General features: G+C 38.9%; 1 protein-coding gene across 1 annotated transcript in view; it reads right to left on the minus strand.

Annotated features, from left to right (window-relative positions):
- Positions 1–27215, minus strand: part of LOC124594753 (nose resistant to fluoxetine protein 6-like) — a 233338-nt gene that overhangs the window by 42413 nt on the left and 163710 nt on the right. The window contains exons 10-11 of the mRNA XM_047133137.1: positions 26959–27148; positions 26710–26852 (exon numbers count right to left, since the gene is read on the minus strand). Of these exons, the coding sequence (XP_046989093.1) occupies positions 26710–26852; positions 26959–27148 (333 nt within the window). The remainder of the gene's footprint in view (positions 1–26709; positions 26853–26958; positions 27149–27215) is intronic.

The raw sequence follows: 27215 nt of genomic DNA on the forward strand, positions 1-27215 counted from the left end.
ACACATTCATGAAAACACAGCACACACACACAAGACCACTGCATTTGGCTGCTGGGGCCATTTATTGTAAAAATGTAGTACTTTCTTCATCAGTGTTCTCAGTTGTTTGATGAAGTCTACCACAAATTCCTCTCATCTGCCAACCTCTTCATCTCAAGAGTACCACTTCCACTCACTCTCCTCAATTAATTGTTGGATATAGTCTAAACTCTATCTTTCCCTACAGCTTTTTATCTCCTACAGCACACCCAAGTACCTCAGCAGTTATTTCTTGATGTGAAAAATGTCCTATCATCCTGGCCCTACTTATTGTCAACATTTTCCACACATTACTGTCTTTGATGTTACTGTGGAGAACCTTCTCACTTCTCATCGTATCAGTCCAACTAATTCTCAACATCCTACTATAGCACCAGAACTCAAATGCTTCAGTTCTTTTTCTTTTCCAGTTTCCCAACAGTGCGTGATTCACTTCCATACAATGTTATGCTCCAAACCTACAGTCTTAGAAATATTTTCCTCAAATTAAGACTGATGTTTGATAGTAATAGATTTCTTTTGACCAGGAAAGCCCTCTTTGTCTATGCTAATCTGCTTCAAATGTATGCCTTGTTGTGTCTATCATTGTTATGTTTCCAATATAGCAGAATTGGCCAGGAAAGCCCTCTTTGTCTACGCTAATCTGCTTCAAATATATGCCTTGTTGTGTCTATCATTGTTATTATGTTTCCAATATAGCAAAATTCCCTCAGGTCATCTACTTCATGGTCTGAAATTTTGATATTAAGTTTATCGCTAATCTCATTTCTATTACTCCTAATTGCTTTTGTCTTTCTTTGTTTTACCCTCAACTGATATTCTATGCTCATTCCATGTAACAGCCTCTGCAGTTCTTCCTCACTTTTATTGGGGATAGCAATGTCTTCAGTGAATCTTACCATTGATATTGTTTTACACTGACTTTTAATCCCATTCCTGAACCTTTCTTTTAATTTTGTCCTTGCTTCTTTGATGTATAAACTGAACAGTAGGGGCAAAAGACTACATCTCTGTCTTATACCCTTTCCAATGCAAGAATCTCTTTCTTGGTCCTTCATTCTCCCATTTCCCTCTTGGTTCTTGTACATATTGTGTATCATCCATCTTTCCTTATAGCGTAATCATTTTTCTTGAGAATTTTGAACATCTTGCCCCATTATGCATTGCCAAACAGTTTTCCGGTGTTCACAAATTCTATGAATGTGTCTTAATTTTTTAAAAGTCTTGCTTCCATCAACAAGTGCAACATCAGAACTGCTTCTCTTGTGCCTTTACCTTTCCTAAGGCCAAAGTGATAGGAATCTAACCTGATCGTCAGTTACGTTTTCCATTGTTCTGTACATTTTTTCTTGAAGCAACTTAAATGCATGACGGCAAAGCTGATGGTGAGATAATTCTCTCTTATCTGTTCTTGCTATCTTTGGGATCATATGAAAGTCTGATGGTATGTCTACAGACATGTAGATTCTGCAAACCAACACATATAGTCATCTAGTTCCCACTCCTGCCAGTAATTTTAGAATTTCAAAAGGAATTTGATCAAAACCTTTTGCCGTATTTGATCTCACAGCTTCCAAGCTTCTGTTAATCTCTGACCATAATACTTAACTTCAAAACCTTTTGCCTTATTTGATCTCACAGCTTCCAAGCCTCTGTTAATCTCTGACCATAATATTTAACTCTCATTTCTTCTCCTACTATGTCATCCAACAAGTCCTCCCTCTTATAGATGTACTCTTTCCAACCTATCCTCACTTTCTCCTGTCACCTTCTTAACCCTTTAACTTCTCAGGATGTGTTAACGCACACACCTTTGTATCTGACCCTGTGTACTCTGAATGTGTTTACGCATGCCACCAGTCCTTCTAACTGGTACTCTGAACGTGTCTATGTGTTTTGGCCTGGCATTGATGGTGACATTGTACATCTTGTTGCAGCCTATCAGGTGGCACTGCAGGTAATGCTCTCTCCATTGCAAGCACCACAGCAACTGTGGGAAAGTGCCCATGTTGATTTCGCAGAATTCTTCCTAAATTCTAACTGGCTGTTGCTTGTCAATGCTTTATCTAAATTTCCATATGTTGTCAGCTGTTCTAAGACATCAGCTGTGGCTATGATTCAGACCCTCTCCAAAATCTTTTCTACTCAAGGACTGCCTTATACACTTGTGACAGATAATAGTCTACAGTTTGTGTCTCAGGCCTTCCACGATTTTTGCACCTGTCAGGGCATTCACCATGTGACTGCTCCTTGTTTTCACACCCAATCTAATGGTGAGATGGAACGTCTCATCCAACTGTTCAAGATTCATATGAAAAAGTACATCGCAGACCTATCCATGGCTGATGCCTTGACACACTTCTTGAGTTCTTATGAGTTTATGCTGGTCGGGGATTAGAGTCTAGTTGAGAAGCTCAGTGTTCACTAGTCACACACCCTCCTGCATCTGTTCATGCCACCCCACCTGTGCTAATCGGTGCGGCCCTCATTGTGATTCACTCCTGGTTCTGTAATCTGGGCTCAGGGGTTTGCTGTTGACCAAAGTGGATTCTAGCCATGTTCCACAGCTGCTGAGGTTGCTGCCTCTGTATGATGCATACCACTGATGACCAGCTGCATCATCGGGCCATGGAGAGGGGAACAGGTACAACACCTCCATCTCCTCAATCAGCATCTCTCTTGACCTCACTGGGTACCCCTTCTGTGAGGATGTTGCTCCCTCCTGCCTCTCCTCTTGGGTCCAGTCCCCCAGTCCCTGCTGCCAGGCCTTCACACAATGCTTCAGAGCAACGAGTAATTTCGCTGCCAGCTGGGCTGGTACTTTTGAGTCCTTCAACACTGGTGTACCCGATGCCCACAACTTAGCTGCTGGCACCTTCACCATCAGGACTGTCCTACTATGTCAAGGGACCTGATGTCCAGGTGTTACCAGTGCACTTGTCACCAGTCATCTCTTATGACCATGTGTGTCCTTGGCTATGCCACTTCTACCTCTGCTCAGCAGTTCTGTCCCAGAATCACTTTTTGCTGCTGCCATCGCCTGTGGCGTCCACTGCAGAGATCATGAATGTTTCAACAGTTGCCCTGATGCCCGCATTGGCAGAGTATCCCATCCCCAGTGGAGAGGAATGCCAAACCCTGTATGGAATACTAGGATACACGTCACAGCACCTGGCTACCAGCAGACTTCACTCTGAATATTCGGCCAACAGCACCTGTACCGATGGTCACCAGAGATTGCCTGCCATGGCCACATGACTTATGCACATGGCAAAACAGCTGTTGCACAGTCTACTGGAGACCTCCTCTTTATAAACGTAGTATATCAGACATTTCCCTCATATTGCGTTCATACTTACGTTCTCAACTGTTGTTTACTTGTGGTCATGATGTTCGTGTCTTACAGTATGGTACATACTCAATTTCTGTGATTGCCATTTTTAGGTATGCCTACTCCTACTGAACTGAACTGCCTATTATAGTATTCACTACAAGAGTATCTGCAGACTTAGTGAACTTTAAATGTGCTTCATAATTTCTCAGTACTTCAGTATCCCACTTCTTTCCACATTAATTCTTCTGGACAATTATCTTAGACTTCACTCTACTCTTTACCATTACTAAGTTGCACCATAGTTTGGGGTCCATGTTAAACTATAGTTCCCCTTTAAGTGGTTGTGTAAGTCAGTTCAGAGGTCAAACGAAGGTAACAATCAACCACCTCCAATAGAATCATGCCTAATAAAGCACTGTGAGCATTCAAATCAACTTTTGGGTTGGTGACAGCTTTACTGTACTTTTTACTTAAAAGGAAATCCAGAATGGATATAGTGTGTAAATGAGGATAAACTGCCACCCACAAAGTAAGGAGGGCACAGAAAACAACAAGTATAGAAAAGACAAATGACTGTTTACCTTTCGAACAAGTTCTCCTTCAGAGTTAACAATCAATAACTTACATTCTGATTACAATGTCTGCTTCCTGAAGGAGAACGTCTATCATTTTTGTGCATCTGTCTGCTTCTCAGTGCCTCTAATAAATTTGAGTTGTGACCATCCTCCTCTACATGTTATAACTAAGATAAAGCTGTTACAATTCTGTGTGCTTCTTCTAGCTAAATTTATTACAGTAAAATTAGCAGGACTACTTTTACTTTAAAAAAACCTGCTGATTTCTCAATTAGATTAAATAGCTACTAGTTTCAAATTTAAATGGATGTTTCTGATGAGGGAGCAACGACAGCCAGTGGTCATTGAAGATATCTGAGGGGATGTATTTGATCTGAGACAATTTTAGGAAATACTTAATAGCCTCACTGGATTATACTTACAAGAAGGCACTAAAAAGTTTCGTTACACAAAAATCAGAATGACTCTTTCAAAAAATAATTGTAAATATCTTTTCAGCAATATCACCACTTATTGCAAGAAGATATGGGTACATTATATTGTCTACTTCTTGAGTATTTGAAAACACAGCTAGCATATTAAGAGAGTAGTCTTACAAGAATGCTGTAAAAAGTTCATTACAAAAAAAATCATATAATTAATCTTTCAAAAATAACTGTAAATATCTTTTAGAAATATCACTCCCTAGTGCAAGAAGATATGGGGCATTATGTTACGTCCTTCCTGTGTATTTGAAAATGTGGCAAACAAATTAAAAGAGTAATACTTACAAGAATGCACAAGAAAGTTTCATTAAAAAAAAAAAAAAAAAAAAAAAAAAAAAAAAAAGAATGAATCTTTCGAAAAATAATTGTAAATATCATTTAAGAAATATTCCACATTTTGCAAGAAGATAAGGGTATATTTTATAACATATTTCTTGTGTATTTGAAAATGTGACAAATATATTAAACGAGTTGCTGGATTAGAAAGTGAGAGAACTGAAGAATTCTTTGAAGACTCAAAGGGTGAAGATGATTTGACATTGCCTGTTACAAAGTTAGTTCATCATTTGCCATGTGCTTAATACATTAGATATATTATAAATATGGCTAAATTCTACTTACATGTTATCAGAACAGCTATCTTCATAATATCATTTTCTTTGTTTCTGTTCAAGGAACACAGGAAAAGAATTTGAAAAATAGATTTCAGAGTGGTCTTAACATGATTGTTGCAGTTGGGTACTAGAACCTTACTTGAACCTACAAACACCAGAACAATCTTGGCAGGAAGAGTTAATAGAGTTGTCAACAAACAAAGAGTTTAAATTAGAAAATGTATAAAAAGAATTTTGGCTTCAAATGAAAATTCCATTATTATATCCAGCTTTGTGGCTACAACAAAAAAATTATCACTGCATTCCCTTCATTGTATTTAGCCAAAAGGGGATTTATCATAGCCAACAATCCACTAGCAAAGAAAAGAGACATATTTTCAGCAGTGGAAGCTGGCAGTTTAAGATTGGTGATGTTATTTATTTATTAGTTTCTGTTGTTACATATGACATGCACACTATAATCTATGCCTGGCCATGTTTTACCATTAGTTTTATTATTACTACTGAAATTTCCAAGCAGATTAGAACAGTGTGCTGGACAAAGACTCAAACTTGAGACCTTGGCCTTTTTCGGGCAAGTCCTTTACAAACTGAGCTATTTAACCACTTCCACTTGGGTAGTTCATTTGCTAGAGCACTTGCTCATGAAAGGCAAAGGACCCAAGTTCGAGTCTTGGACCAGCACACAGTTTCAGTCTGCCAGGAGGTTTCATATCAGTGGACACACTATTGCAGAGTGAAAATTTCAGTCTGGATTATTATTATTATTTCCTTCACTTTCTCAGACGTTAAGTCCGGTTAAAAATGGAGTGACGCGGACCTTGATGAAGCGTCACTTCCTTTTAACTGTACGGTATGTGTTATATTGCATTTAGGAACTTTCGGGTAATTGAACATGTATCAATAATTACAGATTTCTGTAGTTGTATATATATGTTTGGATGTAGCTGTATTGCATTGATGTACTGGTGGATATTGTGTGGTATGACTCCTGTGGTTGATAGTATAATTGGTATGATGTCAACTTTATCCTGATGCCACATGTCTTTGACTTCCTCAGCCAGTTGGATGTATTTTTCAATTTTTTCTCCTGTTTTCTTTTGTATATTTGTTGTATTGGGTATGGATATTTCGATTAGTTGTGTTAATTTCTTCTTTTTATTGGTGAGTATGATGTCAGGTTTGTTATGTGGCGTTGTTTTATCTGTTATAATGGTTCTGTTCCAGTATAATTTGTATTCATCATTCTCCAGTACATTTTGTGGTGTATACTTGTATGTAGGAACGTGTTGTTTTAAAAGTTTATGTTGTAAGGCAAGCTGTTGATGTATTATTTTTGCGACATTGTCATGTCTTCTGGGGTATTCTGTATTTGCTAGTATTGTACATCCGCTTGTGATGTGATCTACTGTTTCTATTTGTTGTTTACAAAGTCTGCATTTATCCGTTGTGGTATTGGGATCTTTAATAATATGCTTGCTGTAATACCTGGTGTTTATTGTTTGATCCTGTATTGCAATCATGAATCCTTCTGTCTCACTGTATACATTGCCTTTTCTTAGCCATGTGTTGGATGCGTCTTGATCGATGTGTGGCTGTGTTAGATGATACGGGTGCTTGCCATGAAGTGTTTTCTTTTTCCAATTTACTTTCTTCGTATCTGTTGATGTTATGTGATCTATTGGGTTGTAGAAGTGGTTATGAAATTGCAGTGGTGTAGCCGATGTATTTATATGAGTGATTGCCTTGTGTATTTTGCTAGTTTCTGCTCGTTCTAGAAAGAATTTTCTTAAATTGTCTACCTGTCCATAATGTAGGTTTTTTATGTCGATAAATCCCCTTCCTCCTTCCTTTCTGCTTAATGTGAATCTTTCTGTTGCTGAATGTATCTGATGTATTCTATATTTGTGGCATTGTGATCATGCAAGTGTATTGAGTGCTTCTAGGTCTGTGTTACTCCATTTCACTACTCCAAATGAGTAGGTCAATATTGGTATAGCATAAGTATTTATAGCTTTTGTCTTGTTTCTTGCTGTCAATTCTGTTTTCAGTATTTTTGTTAGTCTTTGTCTATATTTTTCTTTTAGTTGTTCTTTAATATTTGTATGATCTATTCCTATTTTTTGTCTGTATCCTAGATATTTATAGGCATCTGTTTTTTCCATCGCTTCTATGCAGTCGCTGTGGTTATCCAATATGTAATCTTCTTGTTTAGTGTGTTTTCCCTTGACTATGCTATTTTTCTTACATTTGTCTGTTCCAAAAGCCATACTTATATCATTGCTGAATCCTTCTGTTATCTTTAGTAATTGGTTGAGTTGTTGATTTGTTGCTGCCAGTAGTTTTAGATCATCCAGGTATAGCAAATGTGTGATTTTGTGTGGGTATGTTCCAGTAATATTGTATCCATAATTTGTATTATTTAGCATGTTGGATAGTGGGTTCAGAGCAAGGCAGAACCAGAAAGGACTTAATGAGTCTAAATGGTTCAAATGGCTCTGAGCACTATGGGACTCAACTGCTGTGGTCATAAGTCCCCTAGAACTTAGAACTACTTAAACCTAACTAACCTAAGGACATCACACAACACCCAGCCATCACGAGGCAGAGAAAATCCCTGACCCCGCCGGGAATCGAACCCGGGAACCCGGGCGTGGGAAGCGAGAACGCTACCGCACGACCACGAGATGCGGGCTTAATGAGTCTCCTTGGTATATTCCACGCTTAATCTGTATTGGCTGTGATGTGATATTATTTGAATTTGTTTGGATATTAAGTGTGGTTTTCCAATTTTTCATTACTATGTTTAGGAACTGTATCAATTTAGGATCTACTTTGTATATTTCCAATATTTGTAGTAACCATGAGTGGGGTACACTATCAAAAGCTTTTTGGTAATCAATGTATGCGTAGTGTAGCGACCTTTCTTTAGTTTTAGCTTGATATGTCACCTCTGCATCTATTATCAGTTGCTCTTTACATCCTCGTGCTCCTTTGCAACAGCCTTTTTGTTCTTCATTTATAATTTTGTTCTGTGTTGTATGTGTCATTAATTTCTGTTTAATGACTGAAGTTAATATTTTGTATATTGTTGGTAGGCATGTTATGGGGCGATATTTAGCTGGGTTCGCTGTGTCTGCTTGATCTTTAGGTTTCAGATATGTTATTCCGTGTGTAAGTGTATGAGGGAATGTGTATGGGTCTGCAATGTAACTGTTAAATAATTTAGTTAGATGTGAATGTGTTGAGGTGAACTTCTTTAAACAGAAATTTGCTATTTTATCATTTCCAGGGGCTTTCCAATTGTGAGTAGAATTAATTGCTTGGGTGACTTCATGTTGTAAAATTATCACTTCAGGCATTTGTGGTATCATCTTGTATGTGTCTGTTTCTGCTTGTATCCACCGTGCATGCCTGTTATGTTGTACCGGGTTTGACCATATGTTGCTCCAGAAGTGTTCCATGTCTGTTATGTTTGGTGGATTGTTTATTTTAATGTGTGTGTTATCTATTGTCTGGTAAAATTTCTTTTGGTTTGTGTTGAATGTTTGGTTTTGTTTCCTTCTATTTTCACTTTTTTTGTATCTTCTGAGTCGTTTGGCTAATGCTTGTAATTTCTGCTTCTTTTCGTCTAATTGCTCTGTCGCTTCTTGTTGTGAGATTTTACCTAACCTTTTGCGTTTTTTTTCCGAGATTTCATTTCTTATAAATTGTGTTAGCTGTCCGATGTCTTTTCTCAGTTTTTCTGTTTTGATCTGTAGCCTGTGTTGCCATGCTGGTTTTGTGGATTTCTTCTGTGTGTTGGTTGGTTCTGATCTCTGCCTAGTGTGTATATTTAGTGTAGTGAGTGCTCCTATATAAACCAGTAGTTGTAACTCTTCCATAGTTGTGTTTTCATTTATTTTGTTGTGTATGATTGTGTTGATAGTTTTTATTGTTGTTTCGACTTGTGGGTTATTTGGTGGTCTATGCAAGAATGGTCTAATGTCTGTATTTGTGTCTTTGTATTCTATATATGTTAGCTGAAATTTTTCTTCTATATCTAACATCTGTGTCACTTCGTGTTCTATTTGTGCTTGTTCTGGTGGCTGTCTTAAGATTTCGTTTTCCTCTGATTGTTTAATTGGTGCGTGTTGTTCTTTGTTTGTTTGCTCTGGGATGTTTGAGTCCATTACTGTATTTTCTTCTTCTTCTGATTGCACATTATTTTGTTCCAGTATTTGTTGTACTTGTTGTTTGATGTTTTCTAATTCTGACTGGGGTATCCTGTTATTTTTTATTATTACACGGATCTGATCAGCTAGTCGTTGTTCTGTTAAAAATTTTAATTCTAGGTATCTGGTAATAAATGTTGTGTATACTTGTGATCTGTATCCAGTTGTGTTGGTTCCTAGGTTTGTTGCTTGGTAATAACAGAACATGAGGTGTCGATTAACTTCATCTGACCATCTCATCCTCTGTCTTTGTTTTCCTTCTAGGGTGGTTGCAGGAAGCATATCCTGCAAAACACCTCTATTTGGATTTAAATCATTTTCCAGTTGGCTAGCAGTGTCATTACCATTGTGGGCGGGCATAGGGTTCAAGCGTCGTCCCCGACCATGACGGCGCTTGTCCGAGGCTTCTTTAGTTCTGTCCTGAACCAACTAATCACACTAAAAGGGGGGTTAGCCCTATTAGTGGTTTGTTCTTTTCGTCGCCTTTTACGACTGGCAGAACATACCGGAGGCCTATTCTTTTCCCGGGCCTCCACGGGAATTATTATTATTATTATTATTATTATTATTATTATTATTATTGAGATCCACAGTGCATTAATTCTCACTTTACACAAGTTCACTACTTAAAAAAAGAAACAATTAATGAAAAGAAAAAGATCTAAAGGAGGAGGACAGGTAGAGAACAATATGGAAAGGGCAAATTGCTAGAGTGCTATTCAAAGGCAGGACTACCTGTGAAAGAGGCCATGTGATATGCAAAATAAGCTGCAACCACTGTACTGCTTTTTACATGGGATCACAACTAACAAGCTGTCTGTCAACACGAATGACCATCACAAAAGGCAGCTGGACCACCCAACTGCAGAAAAAGCAAAACTTTGTACTTCACTCCATTGACTGCTTCACAGCCTGCACTATCTGGATCATTCCTACCAACACCAGCTTTTCTGAACTGTGCAGATGGAAACTCTCCCTACAACAAATCCTTTATTCTCATAACTCTACTGGCCTCAGCCTTCAATAGTCCCTGTCCTCCACCCCATTGTCTGCTTCCATTCGAGTGCTACTCATGCCTTCTTTTCCTCCAATGCACCTCCCATTCTTTTCCTCTGCTCTACGTCTCTCTTCTTCTCATCCCCCTCTCCCAGCACAGCCTCCTGACTCAGATCCAACAACCATATCCTGTCCCCACAACTTCCCTGCTAGCTCCCACAGCAGCACATCTTCCCCCAACCCTACCCTGGTATCCCTTCCCCTCTCCACCCCAGGCTTGCTCCTTGACCCCACAACTCACCCTAAATTGCTGCTTTTGTCAGACACAGGCACATCCTGCAGTCTTGCACAAGCGACTGTAGACAGTACGTGCACGCGAGTGCATGCCTGTGTGTATTTGTGTGTGTGTGTGTGTGTGTGTGTGTGTGTGTGTGTGTGCGTGTCTGAATGTGAAAGTAAGTGTGTTTTTTCTGCTTCTGAAGAAGAATTTCTTGTCCAGAAGCTAAAAAGTTTAGCAGCCTTTACATTGCGTTTATCTGAAACTCTCTGCTTCCTATAAATGGAGTGCAGCAATATATCCTTTTAATATTGTTGCTACTACACCATGGACTTTCCAATGTTGAAACAAAGAGAAAGAATTTAATGAGCTAGTGCTAGGCATCTGTAGTAACTGGTCAAGATTCTGTTATTGTTTTAGCTGCTCATTATGTAGGGTAGGCCTGCAATCACAGTGTTCAGAGCACTGTAGCAATCTCAGCAACTGTCTTGAAAAATGTGGCCCCCATCATTCTGACAGAAATTTACAATGATCTTCATATTTTGCACATGTAGGGTGTTATCCACTGGATATGACTGTAGTTCTCTCCTTTGTTCAATACTGCGGACCCTGTTGACATGAAATGCTGATTCCCATCCTTTGTTGCAATTTGTTGTACGGCCTTAGAACATATTCTCAGTTCAAATATAATGAGATATCTCGAATAGAATTACCTCCTACATGCCAAAAACATGGATTCTGAAAACATTGATCATGTGAAACTCAACTCATAGTTTTCTTACATACTGAAAGCTATGGATCAAGGCAATCATGTAGATTCAGTATGTCTTGATTTCCAAAAAACGTTTGACTCAGTATCACATCTATGCTTATTATTAAAAGTGTGATCATTTGAGGGGCCAAGCAAAATTTGTGACTGGATTGAGGATTTCTTGGCAGGGAGGATGCAGCAAGTTATCTTGGATGAAGAGATGTCAACAGATGTAGAAGAAACTTCAGGAGTCCCCAAGGAATGTTGTTGAGATCTTTTCTGTTCATGTTGTATGTTAATGTCCTTGTGGATAATATTAATAGTAATCTGAAACTTTTTGTGAATGTTGCAGTTATCTATATTGAAGTACTGTCTGAAAGAAGCTGCATAAATATTCAGACAGATTTTGATAAAATTTCACTATGGTGCAAAGATTAACAACTTAATTTAAATGTTCAGAAATGTAAAATTTGCATCACAAAGTGGCAAAATTTAGGATCCTGTGACTATTATAGGAGCTTGTCATGGCTGAAATCTGCCAACTCATGCAAATTACTTGTGTGTTATACTTTGTAGGGATATGAAACAGAATCATCACATAGGCTCATTCGTGGATAATGCAGGTGGTAGACCTCACTTCATTGGTTGAAAACTGGAGAGGTGCAGTCAGTTTACAAAGAAGATTGTTTACATATCAGTCATGTGACCGATTATAGAATATTGCTCTAAATGTGTGGAACCTATAACAAATAGGACAAACAGGGGATATTGAATGTGTACAGAGAAGGGCAGCATGACTGGTCAGAGGTTTGTTTGATCCATGGGAGAGTGTTACAGAAATGCTGAAGAAAGTGAAAATGTATACTCTTGAAGATAGATGCAAACAATTCCAAGATAGCCTGCTTATAAAGTTTCAAGAACCAGCTTTAAATGATGACTCTAGGAATACACTACAACTGCCTACATCTTGCTCTGGTAGGGATCATGAGGACCAGATTGATTAAAGCATGCTTGGAGGCATTTAAAGAATCATTCTTCCCATGTTCCATATGTGAATGTAAAAAAAGCTCAATAACTGATACAGTGAGACGTACACACTCCCGAGCACTTCACAGTGGTTTACAGAGCATAGATGTAGAGTAGATGTAGATACTGGAAATACTGGTACTCGGCACAGATTCAGATGAGATTCTTGGTTCTTGCTGGGAACAAAATGCACTCAATACACTCAATACAATGTACTGTTGTCAGGAATACTTTCTGTCTGTCCTGTTTCTGGGTCTACAGTGATACAATGCTGTTAGACCTTACTAAGCTTCATCTTCCCGGAATGTGTTTCTGATAGTCTTTCAGAATATAATATGATGTGTCATTTGTGATATCATACAAACTTGACCTCTTAAACTATCTAGCTGTCCATCAACTGTGAAGCTTTGATCAAAGCACTCTATCATTACATGTTCAGGTGTTACATTTTCTTCATAAAAGGAACATTTGTTGCTTCTTATATTTAATCAATATATATAATTACTATAAAGTCAGCATTATAGCAGTATGTGAATCATCCCCTTCAAAGGAATTGGATGACTCATTTTCCCATATTCCCTAATGTCTGATAGAACACTGTACTGGTTTTAACCCAGATGCTCTTTCTTTTCAGAGGTTAGTTAACTAGTTCTCTCACTTTTTTAACTTGACCTTTCTAAACCAATATTCTCCTCACCTTCTTTTGATCTGTAAGTTCATTAGATATATTACACATATCATTATAAGGTGTTCTACAGATATTGTCCAATAGGCACCAGAGATGCTTAGAAGGATGTTACGCTGAAGTTCAAATGCCCACACACTTGCACTGAAACTGATTATGGAGGTAAGTATGACATCATCATAAAGTTTAACAAGATCCAAAGGTAACTTAAATTTGGGTGGCAGAACTTCATGGGCTTAGCCTCATTGCATTTTTTACTGAGGGCCACCAGTATTCATATCTTGATTCAATGTTTTGTGGTGCTATAATGCACCTGGTCCCTGATAGGGAAGGGTGTGAATTGCTTTACAATGTGAAAATACTTCTCTCACAAATATTGTGAACATTTCTCATCCTTTGAATTATCTAGCGAAGCAGGAACATAGAAGCACAGTGTGAAATAGCTGCCATTGCTTCCTCTCTTCCTTGGCTGCTGTTGGTTAGCTCATGGGGGAAGATGATGTTGCAGCCTCTGCACCACAAGGGGCAGTGCTGTGCTAAGCAGCAGCAGCAGCCAGCATCCCAACAGAGAACAGAGACCACCCGCTCCTCTTTCATTGGGGCCTTGTTGTTCTGTTCAACATGAGTGGGCCACATGCCCAAAGTGTTGGGCGATGTGCAACCTTAAAAAAGGGGGGCAGGGGTGTTTTGCATCTGCAACTCTCAGTCTCCTTCACCAGACATGAACATGGATGTGAACAGTGTTTCCTAAGTGATGATAGCCCCAAAAAACTCTACATTGAAATATATGTGATGGGCAACTGTTAAAAATGCAAATGGACACAAGTGCAGCAGTGACTTTGTTAAATTATCAAACATATGTTGATCTTGGATCACTGGCATTGTCCCCTGTATCTTGTCAGTTGGTGAGTTACAAAAAACAAATACTGATTTTGGGATACTTTTCCATTTCCATAGTGTACAAGCAGCTGTTCAGCCTTTGACTTTTCTAGTAGTGGATGGTGCCAACACTGAAAACTTATTTGGTTTTCTCTATGATATTGGTCCAAGTTCCATACCAAAAACTGGACACTGTCTACTCAGAATATACCTCCCTGTTTCAGAAGGTCTAGGGTGTGCTACTGATTTCTAGACTCACATCACAATGAAACAAACAGCTTGCCCCTGTCTTTCCATGCCCAGCTAGTCCCAGTAGTATTACGGGAGCAAGTCAGATTGGAACTAGATCACTTATGTCTTTGGGTGTTATCACACCTATCTCCTCTAGTGAATGGTCTGCTCCATTAGCAATTGAGAGTCATTTCTGCAAAACTCACTTTATGCAAAAAACAAAATTTTACAGGAGACACACTTATTTAATTAATAAGCAAATTTAGAGGGATTTCTTTAATTAACAAATGTTGTATGATTCTGAATATGTTTTAAAATAGTCTTCGCATTTACATAAAGTAGCCCCCCCCCCCCCCCCACCCAATTGCTGCTTGCCTCTCACTACTTTCAGCATGCTGGCAGTCAATATCAGATGCTTTATTTTGCTTCCAACATCGAGATGATTTTGCTTTGAAGATGTTTCACTGCTTCATTTCTTTTCTTTTATGCCCCTACATGTTGCACTCATAGGAATATTATATTCACCATTATATCCTATATTCACAATTTAACACGAGTCTAGTCTTCTACATTTAGCTTCCTCAAAATCGCAGTAACTGGCAACCATCCTCACATAACAGCTATCATCAACAAACATAGTTTAATACTGCCCATGCAATCTAAATAGCCACTGGACACAATGGCCAATGAGAGCTCCTATCAGCCACTCCACTAACTGTCAACTTAGATGATGCCCACAGTAATATGCCCTGCCATCTACTGCCAAGCAGAATGATTATTCCAGGAGTGCCATAACACAGTCAGAAAAGTACTGTGTTCTGACATCTGTCACACATTAAACAAATTATGGGAAATCTCAACAAGACCTCTAATGTAAGAACCTTTAACATCGCAGCGCATCAGCAATCGTTGGTTAATATATTAAAAGACCAGAAACCTGCCTCGATTGCGAAAAAAGCACCTAGTGTTAACCTAGGTGCTTTTTTCGCAATCGAGGTGGGTTTCTGGTTTTTTAATACCTCTAATGACTTCAAGAAGAATATAATAATTCCAATCCCAAAGAAAGCAGGTGTTGACAGATGTGAAAATTACCGAACTATCAGCTTAATAAGTCACAGCTGCAAAATACTAATGCGAATTCTTTACAGACGAATGGAAAAACTAGTAGAAGCCAACCTCGGGGAAGATCAGTTTGGATTCCGTAGAAACACTGGAACACGTGAGGCAATACTGACCTTACGACTTATCTTAGAAGAAAGATTAAGGAAAGGCAAACCTACGTTTCTAGCATTTGTAGACTTAGAGAAAGCTTTTGACAATGTTGACTGAAATACTCTCTTTCAAATTCTAAAGGTGGCAGTGGTAAAATACAGGGAGCGAAAGGCTATTTACAATTTGTACAGAAACCAGATGGCAGTTATAAGAGTCGAGGGACATGAAAGGGAAGCAGTGGTTGGGAAGGGAGTAAGACAGGGTTGTAGCCTCTCCCCGATGTTGTTCAATCTGTATATTGAGCAAGCAGTAAAGGAAACAAAAGCAAAATTCGGAGTAGGTGTTAAAATTCATGGAGAAGAAATAAAAACTTTGAGGTTCGCCGATGACATTGTAATTCTGTCAGAGACAGCAAAGGAATTGGAAGAGCAGTTGAATGGAATGGGCAGTGTCTTGAAAGTAGGATATAAGATGAACATCAACAAAAGCAAAACAAGGATAATGGAATGTAGTCTAATTAAGTCGGGTGATGCTGAGGGAATTAGATTAGGAAATGAGGCACTTAAAGTAGTAAAGGAGTTTTGCTATTTGGGTAGCAAAATAACTGATGATGGTCGAAGTAGAGAGGATATAAAATGTAGGCTGGCAATGGCAAGGAAAGCGTTTCTGAAGAAGAGAAATTTGTTAACATCCAGTATTGATTTAAGTGTCAGGAAGTCATTTCTGAAAGTATTCGTATGGAGTGTAGCCATGTATGGAAGTGAAACATGGACGATAAATAGTTTGGACAAGAAGAGGATAGAAGCTTTCGAAATGTGGTGCTACAGAAGAATGCTGAAGATTAGATGGGTAGATCACATAACTAATGAGGAAGTATTGAATAGAATTGGGGAGAAGAGAAGTTTGTGGCACAACTTGACCAGAAGAAGGGATCGGTTGGTAGGACATGTTCTGAGGCATCAAGGGATCACCAGTTTAGTATTGGAGGGCAGCGTGGAGGGTAAAAATCGTAGAGGGAGACCAAGAGATGAATACACTAAGCAGATTCAGAAGGATGTAGGTTGCAGTAGGTACTGGGAGATGAAGGTGCTTGCACAGGATAGAGTAGCATGGAGAGCTGCATCAAACCAGTCTCAGGACTGAAGACCACAACAACAACAATGTCTTTGGCAAAACTAAGTAGCATAAAGCAAGTTTTGAAAAGACCCCTACATACCCATGAGATGAGTTTTGTGGAAGAAACAGGCAGCACGTTTTGCTACAGTTAGCTGCATAGGCTTGTAGAGAAAGCTGAACAGTATGTGTTAAGAAAAAAAGAACTATTTTTTAAAAAATTCATAAAGTGAGTTTGCAAAAAAGGATCCTCAGTTGTCAAAAACCTAATGGCAACCTTTGGCTCTGCAGTGATTTTAAAGTGTCTGTAAATTCATCTATTATTGATGTCTATCCCTTACTCCATCTGGGTGAATTCTTAGCACAGCTTTCCTGGTGTCAATATTTTTCCAAAATAGACTTGTAAGAAGCTATTTACAACAACCTCTAGATGACGACTCCAAACATGTCCTCATACTGAATACCCTCTTCGTGTTATATCAATACAGCATCTGCCATTCAGTGTGACTAGGCCCTACCCATTTTCCAATGACTTCTGAAGCAACCCACAGCCTTTTGCCATGATGATATTGTGGTCTCACGTTTCTCATTAGAGAAACACTTGCAGAACCTTTGTGGGATGCTCACAATGCCACAGGCCACCAGTTTGAAATGTAACTTGGACAAATTACAATTTTTTCAGCCTTCTATCATCTATCTCCATTTTGAAGTCTTGCAGGTTGATGTCATACTTTTATTCCAACACGTTGATGCCATGATAGTTCTGCTGCATCCTGCCATTGTCAAAGAGTTGCAAGCCTTTCTCAGAAAGATTGTGTAGTACCTTTAATTTCTTCCTAATGCAGCAATATTGGCCAAGCCACTTGATCCTCCTGCATGTAAAGATGTTCCTTTTCACTGGTTGCCTGCCTGCTATTACAATATTAAGGTCCAAATTAACCTGAGGCCTTTCTTGATTACCTTCCAACCAGACCAACACCTTATATTAGCCACAGAACTGCCCAGTCTGGCCTTGGGGCCGTTCTCAGGCACAAATATGCAGACGGTACTGAAGGCAATATTGTGTACAACTCCACAACTCTGACTCAGGCACAGCAGTGTTACTTGCAGATAGAAAAAAATACCCTTGCTATTGTGTAAGTGCTCCAAAAATTTCATGTTTTCCTATACAGGTCTAAGTTTGGTTTGATTACTGATCATAAACCTCTGCTTTCACTTTTCAATCCTTTGGCATCTTTACCAGATAAAGCACCCATTTCACATGTAGTGTTGGGCTCTGTTTTTGTCATTCTATAACTATGAAATTTATTTCTGACCAACAGCACAACATGTTAATGCAGATGCTATTTTTTGACTGCCCATTGATGCCAATCCAGCTTCTGATCAGGTGAAGTGTTATGTTTCCATTTAGATGATGAAGCCCAAAACATCATGGGTGGTTTTCCCATTACAAGTTCTTGAATTTCAGTGGCTGTCATGGCCACTCCTGTGTTACATGAGGTTGTTCAGTTCACCCACTGTGTCTGGCCAGACAAACCACCAAGTTGAGCATGGGATCCTTTTCGTAATTATTATGCTCTCTGTCATCACCTCTCAGTTCCTGATGATGTGTTACTGCTGGTTACTGAAAAGCTGGTGCCCAGGATTGTGATTTCAACCACATTGTATTGGGACTTCATCCACCTTCTCCACTGGACCATTGCAGTGTTTCTTGTTCCAAATTGCTGTTCCACCAACACTTGTTTTGGCTGGGTATCAACAGTGAGATCACACACACTATGACACTCTGCCTGCACTGTACCACACATTAAGTGGCACCGTGGATCTCTCTTTCACTATGTTCCCGCCCCCTCTAGTGCCCCAGGGAGCGTATTCATGCTGATTTTGTAGGTCAGTTCCTTAACTCCTTTTGGCTTGTAGTACTTCATGCTTTCTCAATATTTCCTCATGTAGTCATGGGTTTTTCCTTAGAATGACTGCCATATATGCATGTGAAGGACAATGTCCCACAGTTTGTGTCCCAGGATTTTGATGATTTTTGTACCGAGAGTAGCATCTGCCATGTTACAGTGCCTCTCTTCCATCCTCAGTCCAATGGAGAGGCAGAGCAGCTTGCCCATATATTCAAAACCAGATTAAAAAAAAAAAAAAAAAAGTTACTCAATGTTCTTCTGCGGAAGCCCTCCATAGGTTCCTGAGTTCATATTGGTTCACTCCATTTGGTGACTGTAGCTTGTCAGAGCTGCTTCATGGCCACCAGCTCTATACACTGCTTCATCTGCTCTGGCTAATGCCTGGCCACCTGCTGGTGCCTGCCTTCCAGCAATTCCATCTGGGCTCTGTCGTCTGGGCCTGCGGGTTTGCATGGCACCCAAAGTGGATACCAGCAGTCATTCATCACTGCAAAGACCACCATCTCTGCATTGTGTGTAGCTCTGATGGCTTGGTGTCACAACACTATGACCAGCTCCATCCATGGGTTACCGACCACGCACTGGAGAGCTGTCCACACCGCGGTTGCCTCCATCATCTACACCATCCCTTGCAGCCTGGTCCATGACTCCTCTGGCTCTGGTGCTGTCTTTGCCCTTTGTGCTGCCAGGCAGAATAGTCAGCGCCAGGCTGCCTCCATCTCCACAGCCCATGTTGACACTGACGCTGTCTTCTCTGCTGCCTCCATCACTGAGTACCTGCCCAGATGTAGATACTGATACAGCACCATCATCACCAATTTTCCCTTACAGCCTCTTACAGGGGAGTGGGCACCATGCCTCTCCACATCATTTCAGACCATATTTTCCTGTGACAATATGACACCTGCTCCAGCAGTTGTCACCGAGTGATGACGACATGGACAACTCCACAGTGAACACTTGACCCCAAGGGGGAAGGAGTGTTGTAGTCCTACAGTGTGAGAGCATGTAATCAAACAGCATGTGATCCAAGTGTCTCTACAGCTGGCTTAGAGAGGTTGCCGTGCAACCTGGTTAGATGGCACAGCAAGTGCTGTGCCATGTGTGCAACAGCTCAATACAAGCCCAGTATGCTGGGCCCTCAGCCTCATATACATTTACTTGCTTATTGTTTGGTCATTTACAGGACTGTATATTGATGTGTCCTCTAGTCTGAGACTTTGTACTGTTCTATACTTTATTCAGTGTTATTGTGGATCTCTTAATGTGGAATCAGAATAAAACTAGGTTGGTGTTATTTCTGATATTGTGTCTCGACAACATTACAACACTTTTTTAATAATGATCATCTCTGCCTCCTTCCATAAGTTTGGTACCCTGCACTGAATCAAATATTCATTTAATTGATGGGTAAGGTTAGGCACCATTTGGTCTTTAATTTGGTAATGCATTTCTGACTACAGGTCATTAGTATTGTCTTTAATTTGGTAATGCATTTCAGACTACAGGTCATTAGTACCACAATAATTTTGTTTTGTTTGTTTGATAATTGCTATATCCATTTCGTCTTATAAAAATGTGAAGACTAACAAATAGCTTTGTGGAACTCATTTATCTTTCCCTTTAATTTTTCTTATGTACTGCTACCTTTCTCCTTTTCATATTCTGACAGCAATGGGTCCAGCAGGTATTCATCTGAATCCTACTGTCCTGTTGTCACTGTGTCATCTTCCTTTCATGTGATTGACATTAAAGTAGGTTTGATTTGATTTTGTATTTGTTGCTGCAGATTGCATGTTGTACAAAGAGTGTACTAGTATAACACTGAGGTGACAAAAGTCATGGGATACCTGCTAATATCATGTCGAACCTCATTTTGCCCGGTGTAGAGCAGCAATTTGGCATGGCATAGACTCAAGTTGTTGCAAAAATATTGAGCCATGCTGCTGTAACTATAAAAGTGTTGCCAGTGCAGGTTTGTGTACAAATTGACCTCTTGATTATGTCCCATAAATGTTTGATGGGATTAAATTTTGATAAAACACAGTATATACAGTTCCGTACAGTAAATGGTACAACTCCAGTAATAAATATAGACTTTGAACAGAAGTCTGTAGCTAAGGTAGAATTTTCAAAATTTTTAGGTGTGGTCATTGACGAGAGGCTAAACTGGAAGCAACACATTGATGGTCTGCTGAAACGTCTGAGTTCAGCTACGTATGCTATTAGGGTTATTGCAAATTTTGGTGATAAGGATCTCAGTAAATTAGCTTACTATGCCTACTTCCATTCACTGCTTTCGTATGGCATCATATTCTGGGGTAATTCATTGTTGAGTAGAAAAGTATTCATTGCTCAAAAACGTGTAATCAGAATAATTGCTAGAGCCCACCCACGATCATCCTGCAGACATCTATTTAAGGATCTAGGGATCCACACAATAGCCTCACAGTATATATATTCACTTATGAAATTTGTTGTTAATAATCCAACCCAGTTCAAAAGTAATAGCAGTGTGCATAGCTATAACACCAAGAGAAAGGATGATCTTCACTATGCAGGGTTAAATCTGACTTTGGCACAGAAAGGGGTAAATTGTGCTGCCATAAAAGTCTTTGGTCACCTACCAAACAGCATCAAAAGCCTGACAGATAGCCAACTAACATTTAAAAATAAATTAAAAGAATTGCTAGATGACAACTCCTTCTACTCATTGGCTGAATTTTTAGATATAAATTAAGCGAAAAAAAACTTAAACATTAGTGTCATGCAATATTTTGTGTAATGTAATATCTTGTACAGACATCTTTTATTAACCTGACACGTTCCACATCATTACGAAGTGTCGTATTCATGATCTATGGAACAAATATTAATCTAATCTAATCTATGTTGGGCTATATGGATGGCCAAAGCATTTGCTCAAACTGTCCAGGATGTTCTTCAAACAAATCATGAACCATTGTAGCCAAGTGACATGGTGCATTGTCATCCATAAAAACTGCATCATTGTTTGAGAGCATGAAGTCCATGACTGGCTGCAAGTGGTCTCCAGGTAGCCAAAAATAACCATTTCCAGTCAATGATCAGTTCAGTTTGACCAGAGGACACAATCCATTTCGTGTGAACACAGCCCACACCATTATGGAGCCATCACCAGCTTGCACTGTGCCTTGTTGACAACTTGGGTCCATGGCTTCATGAGGTCTGCACCACACTTGAAGCCTACTATCAGCTCTTACTAACTGATATCAGGACTTATCTGGCCAGGCCACAGTTTTATAGTCATTTAGGGTCCAACCATTATGGTCATGAGCCCAGAGAGGCACTGCAAGTTATGTTATGCTGTTAGCAAAGGCAGTCATGTCGGTCATCTGCTGCCATAACCCATTAACACCAAATTTTGCCACACTGTGCTAATGGATACATTCATCGTATATCCCACACTGATTTCTGTGATTATTTCAGGCAGTGTTGCTTATTTTTCAGCACTGATAACTCTATGCAAATGCCGCTGCTCTCAGTCATTAAGTGAAAGCCGTTGGTCACTGTGTTGTCTGTGGAGAGGTATCCTTGACACACTATTGACATTATGGATCTTGGTGTATTGAATTCCCAAATGGTTTCCAAAATGGAATGTCTTATGTCTCAAGCTCCAACCAACATTCTGCATTCAAAGTAAATTAATTGACAGCTCTGCCAATGCACTGCCTTTTTATACATTGTGTACACAATGCTACTGCCATCTGTATATGTGCATATCACTATCCCATGACTTTTGTCACCCCAGTTTATAGGATAAGTCAAGTGAAATATGCAGTATAACACAAGCATTTTAGATATAAAATATGTACTATTTTACCTATTATTCAAGAACAGTTGGCTGCATGTAATATTACAACCTGCCAGTTACTAGCACAAGTTTAAGTGAATGCTTAATCTTTTCGATTACCATCTTATCAGTACTTCCCACACATTTCTATTTATTTGCTGATTTATATACCTGTCCAAGGGCTTAAATCCAGCCTGCAGTATTTTTCCTTTTTATGTACTCCTAAAATCTCTGTAAGACTGAGGGCACAGTTTATTTTACCACCCAGAGCACTCTCTGATATGACCTTCATGCCATTCAAACTGTTCTTATTGTTTCTATTGTCTTATTCCAGGGAATGTTTTGTATAGGACTTCAGACTTTCATGAGCATAAATTTTTCTTGTACGTTCTGAATGACAAATACAGTATCAAATTTCAAAAAAATTAGTGTATTACACCAAGCTCAGCCCTACCTCCTGCAGTGTCAGTACAATGTAGTCAGTTGGAACAACATACCCATGTAGGTGTACATGTGTGTGTTTGTATTCTGTTAGCTGTTAAGAAGGACTGGTCTGAAATCTTAGCTAAATTTTCCATCTCGTTCATCTGTCTATTGACCTCTCGACACCACAAGTTTACAGTGAGTGGTCACCTTTGCTCCTTTCAGTATTTATATTCCACCAAAGACTTTCTGTTATCATATTTGCATATTTTTAGTACATGGGGAATGCAAAAAGAAACAAGCCAGAGGCCATAAAGTGAAAACTGCTGAAGGGATCATAATGCCAATGCCTTTAGAGGAAAGTGTGGTCACTGTAAGAGTGCTGAGGCCCTAAGCTCATCACTAGAGAGATGTTGTCACCCACCCATATGACAACAGGGTGAGCACGTGCACACTTCAACCATTCACTGCTCTCAGATCATTGTGGTATAGTGTGCTTCCTTACAGTGGAAGTAATGTGGAGAATGGAAATACACTGGAGAATGGCACAAGTGTATGGAGTGCCTGGCATGTCCACTGCCAGTGTCTAGGCATGGCACAAGGGATTCAAGGAAGGGTGGATATCGTTGGCTGATGATGCATGATCTGCAATGTCACACCCATTACCAATACCACTGTCCAGGAAGTGAAAGTCATCATTACTGCTGACTGGCCAGTTATGGTGGTGGCCTTTGCCCCAGAGGTCAGATTTAGTGTTGGAATGAAATGGACATGATGTGTTCTCTGAACTCTGGTTCTACTCTTTGATCAATTTCCATTTTGTGCTTTCTTCTGTTGGAAAGAAACATGATTCTCCACTTTGATCTTCTTTGAAGTGTCCATTACTCTGCCACTGGTACTACTGAGGGCTGTAAATGGTCATCATATGCATGTGCCTGTTCTGTTGTTATGTGGGCATGTGCCAAGGTCCACCTAACAGTGAGTTTGGGGCCTCAGTGCTCTTATAGGCCATTGCAATCCATTCTGCAGTTTTCATTTTACAGCCTTTGGTTCATTTCTTTTTGAATGCCCCTTACAATAAACATTTGTGACTCAAACTTTAAACAATGCTCCTTTATTGCTAATATTTCTAATTACCAGAACTCTTTTTTGCCAATGAATGCTCTCTCCTCTCTCTGTTCAAAATACAAGCAGTAGGGCAAAAATATTATTATTAATCATAGAACTACAGGTACAGGGTGTGGCAGAGAAACAAGCTGTTTTAATTCATCTCCAAAAGTGGAATGGTATTATTGGCAACACTGAATGTTGGTCATATGTATCAGGTAGGTAAACCATTTGCTGGATGGAATGCTGGAGTGGACCTGAACTTACTGTGGCTGTGAAGAGCTTTTACAAAGATGGTGACTAGAAGGGAATACCATTCCAACCTTAGATGGAATGATCCTGTACCATTGTCGGATGCAACCAGGTTATGAGTGACAAACTTTGAAGCAACAAGAAAATACACTTAAACTGAAATTGTCAGGAAGGTCCACAAGCTGTTGTTCACAGTAATGACAGAGGAGATGCAAAATGTTGTAAACATTCTGTAAAACAAATTACTGCATTAGTGTGAATGTCCAGTCATACAGTGCACAGAATTTTATGGAATGTTTTAAAGTTGCAACTGTACAAGATGCAGGTTGTGCAACCTTTAAATGAAAATGATAATGAGAAGCAAATGACTCCATCTGTTGAACTGTTGAGTAAAATTAGGGACAATGAAGGCTTCTTAAATTTGCTGTGGATGAGTGATGAGGCACATTTTCATCTCAGTGATTATATCAACAAACAAAACTGCCATTACTGGTGTGAGGATAATGCTCATGAACTCTGTCAACACCCCTTACACAGTCACAAAGTCACAGTGTAGTGCACTGTCTGTTCAATGGATATAACTGACCCTTTCTTTTTGAGAATGAACGTGGAGGAGCAACCACAGTAACATCTCACCAGTATGCTGCCACAGTTGTCACATTCCTCACACATTAACCTGACCAGTTACCTTCAAATGAGTGTTGGTTTCAGCAAGATGGTGTTACATCTCATTGTGTTCAAGTTTCAGTGGTGGGAGTGCACAAAGTATTTGGTAACTATATCATTTCAAGGAATGGGGACACTTTGTGGCCTCCCAAATCTTCTGACTTATCTGTCTGTGATTATTTCCCTTGTGAGTTCCAGGAACACAGTGTGTATGCTAGACATCTACAGACAATTGTGAAACTGTTTGATGTGCTGTGAACAATTTTGTCACAGATTGTCTGAGTTTCAACATAACAATGGTGGCCACCTACAAGACTTTGTTTTCAAAACATGAACAGTCTGTGAAATTACAATACTCAAGGGTTTTTTGTTGTTGTTGTTGTGATTTAAAATGTTTTACAGTATAATCCTCAGCCTGTTTCACTATACACAAATTGGCCCATTTTTCTGCCACACCCAGTATCTACAACTGTAACAACAGAGGCCTGTTTACAATACACATGCTATTTGTCATGTACTTGACATGAATCTTCAATCCTTTGATGTAGATCTTGAGAATGTTTGTAGAAGAAGCGGCTGAAATGTACTTTTTTAATTTTCTTTTAAATTTGTGGGGATTCTCAATTTCTTGCTTTATGACTAATGAGAGCATATCAAAGACCTTTGCACTAGGTTTTATAACTCCATTTTGAACCCCAAACAAGGAGCAAAAGCTACATAATATTAATTTTGTATCCTTATCCTGGATTGAAAAATCACATTTCAACTCCAGTTGTATTTTTATTACCATTTAGAACCAAATACAGTGGTAACTGAGTATAAGAAATCCAAGATATCTGGAGAGGCTTTTGAAAGATGTTCAGTTATCTGTGTTATGCATTATTATTACTGCTCACTTCTGCTGAAGGAATACTTCACTTAATTTTCCTACACTGTCCCAGATATTGCATAATAAACTGTAACCCTGGTCTTCAAGTCAACACATGCCCCTAAGTGCAAAAATTCCTGAGTTGGGCTTCTTGGTTATTTCATCTACATGATGATTCTACTTTAGCATATTATCCATCTGAACTCCAAGGAACTTTACACATGTAGTCACTCTGATTCTAGGATATGCAGTGACAATGAAAAGAGTGTTAAATAAAGTGCAGCAATGGGCAGTATACAAATCCAAGAGAAGTTATGGAAGTATTGTTGTAGAGAAACATATAATGAATTACAATGTTGATGAGATGGTGAAGGAAACAAGGTGACTTAGAGTTAAACATCCCACTGACAGTGAGATTATTACAGATGAGAAATGGTATAATATTAAGAGGAATAACAGGAACAAAATAGCAGCCAACATTCCAACCTTTCACCTATACTATGGTTTTTTTAAAAAAAAAAAAAAAACAAGAACATCAGTGCTCCAGAATGACATTAACAAAACATTGACAAGAGAATTACAATGTCTCAAACTGAGAAGACTTTCCTTGTGACTCTAAAAAAATTCTGATAGAAAAAGAATACTACAGTGTGGCAAAGTATGTGGGTAGACATTGAGCTAAAGTTACTTGTTTACCATGTGAATAGTAAATTTTATGTAGCATGTTAAGCAGTAGACCCAATTGTTGTATTATACCACTACATCATTCATGTACACTCAAAGACAATAATATGTCACAAAATTTTATTTTTTAAACCCTGGTGTCATAAAACATGATGCATTTGGATGCAATAAGTATTGTGAAACAGCATGTATTGTAAATCTTTGTGTTTTATATATTATTATGCATATACTGTTCATGCCATTGTGTGTATATATTGTCAGCATAATGATATACCCTATGTTACAAGTATCTAGTTGTACAGGTAATTTACAGGAGCAACAAAAATCACAATAACAGAACTTTTTCACTATTTGTCAAAGTTGAACTTCAGTTTTCTAAATACATTTTTCAGTTTTGTAATTTATGCATAAGATGTCTCTCCTGACTTTTTAACATTTACCCAAAAGAGCACAATAAGAAATAAAAACAGATTTGTAGATATAATTAATTTTCGGATTATATGAGCTCAAACAAGAAGACTTAAGGCACGTACCACATTTGTATCATCCAGATGAATTATTGCTGTTGTTCTGTACATCAGCATCATTTGTATTGCTCCATGAGTGAGGAACATGGAATAAGTGATACGAGATAATGGTGCAAACACTTTCCATGAAAGTAATGCATTAATAACACCTGAGAAACAAGAAAACCAGAAAGTTAAGTTTTGTGTTTTTGTAACAAAATGTTCTATCACAAATGATTCCCAATTGAAAACTGTGAAATTAAATGATGTACATACCCCCATAGCCAGTACAGCATGAAAACACCAATAGTGCAACTCCTGTAGACCAACCTGTTCTGATAAATGTGTGAAAAAATGCTGCATTGACAGGGCTATACACATAATTTGGAAGATTGAAGGGGTACAGTGCAAATACTGTGCCTATTGTGAGAAATGTTAAAGTAATCACTGTCACAACTGTGGTGACCTAGAACACAAAAAGAGAAGTGTTATGTATTTATTTGAAACAGTGAGAGAGCTATTGGCTAAAATAT

Source organism: Schistocerca americana, chromosome 2 (genome assembly GCF_021461395.2).
Source record: "Schistocerca americana isolate TAMUIC-IGC-003095 chromosome 2, iqSchAmer2.1, whole genome shotgun sequence".
NCBI classification, from domain to species: domain Eukaryota; kingdom Metazoa; phylum Arthropoda; class Insecta; order Orthoptera; family Acrididae; genus Schistocerca; species Schistocerca americana.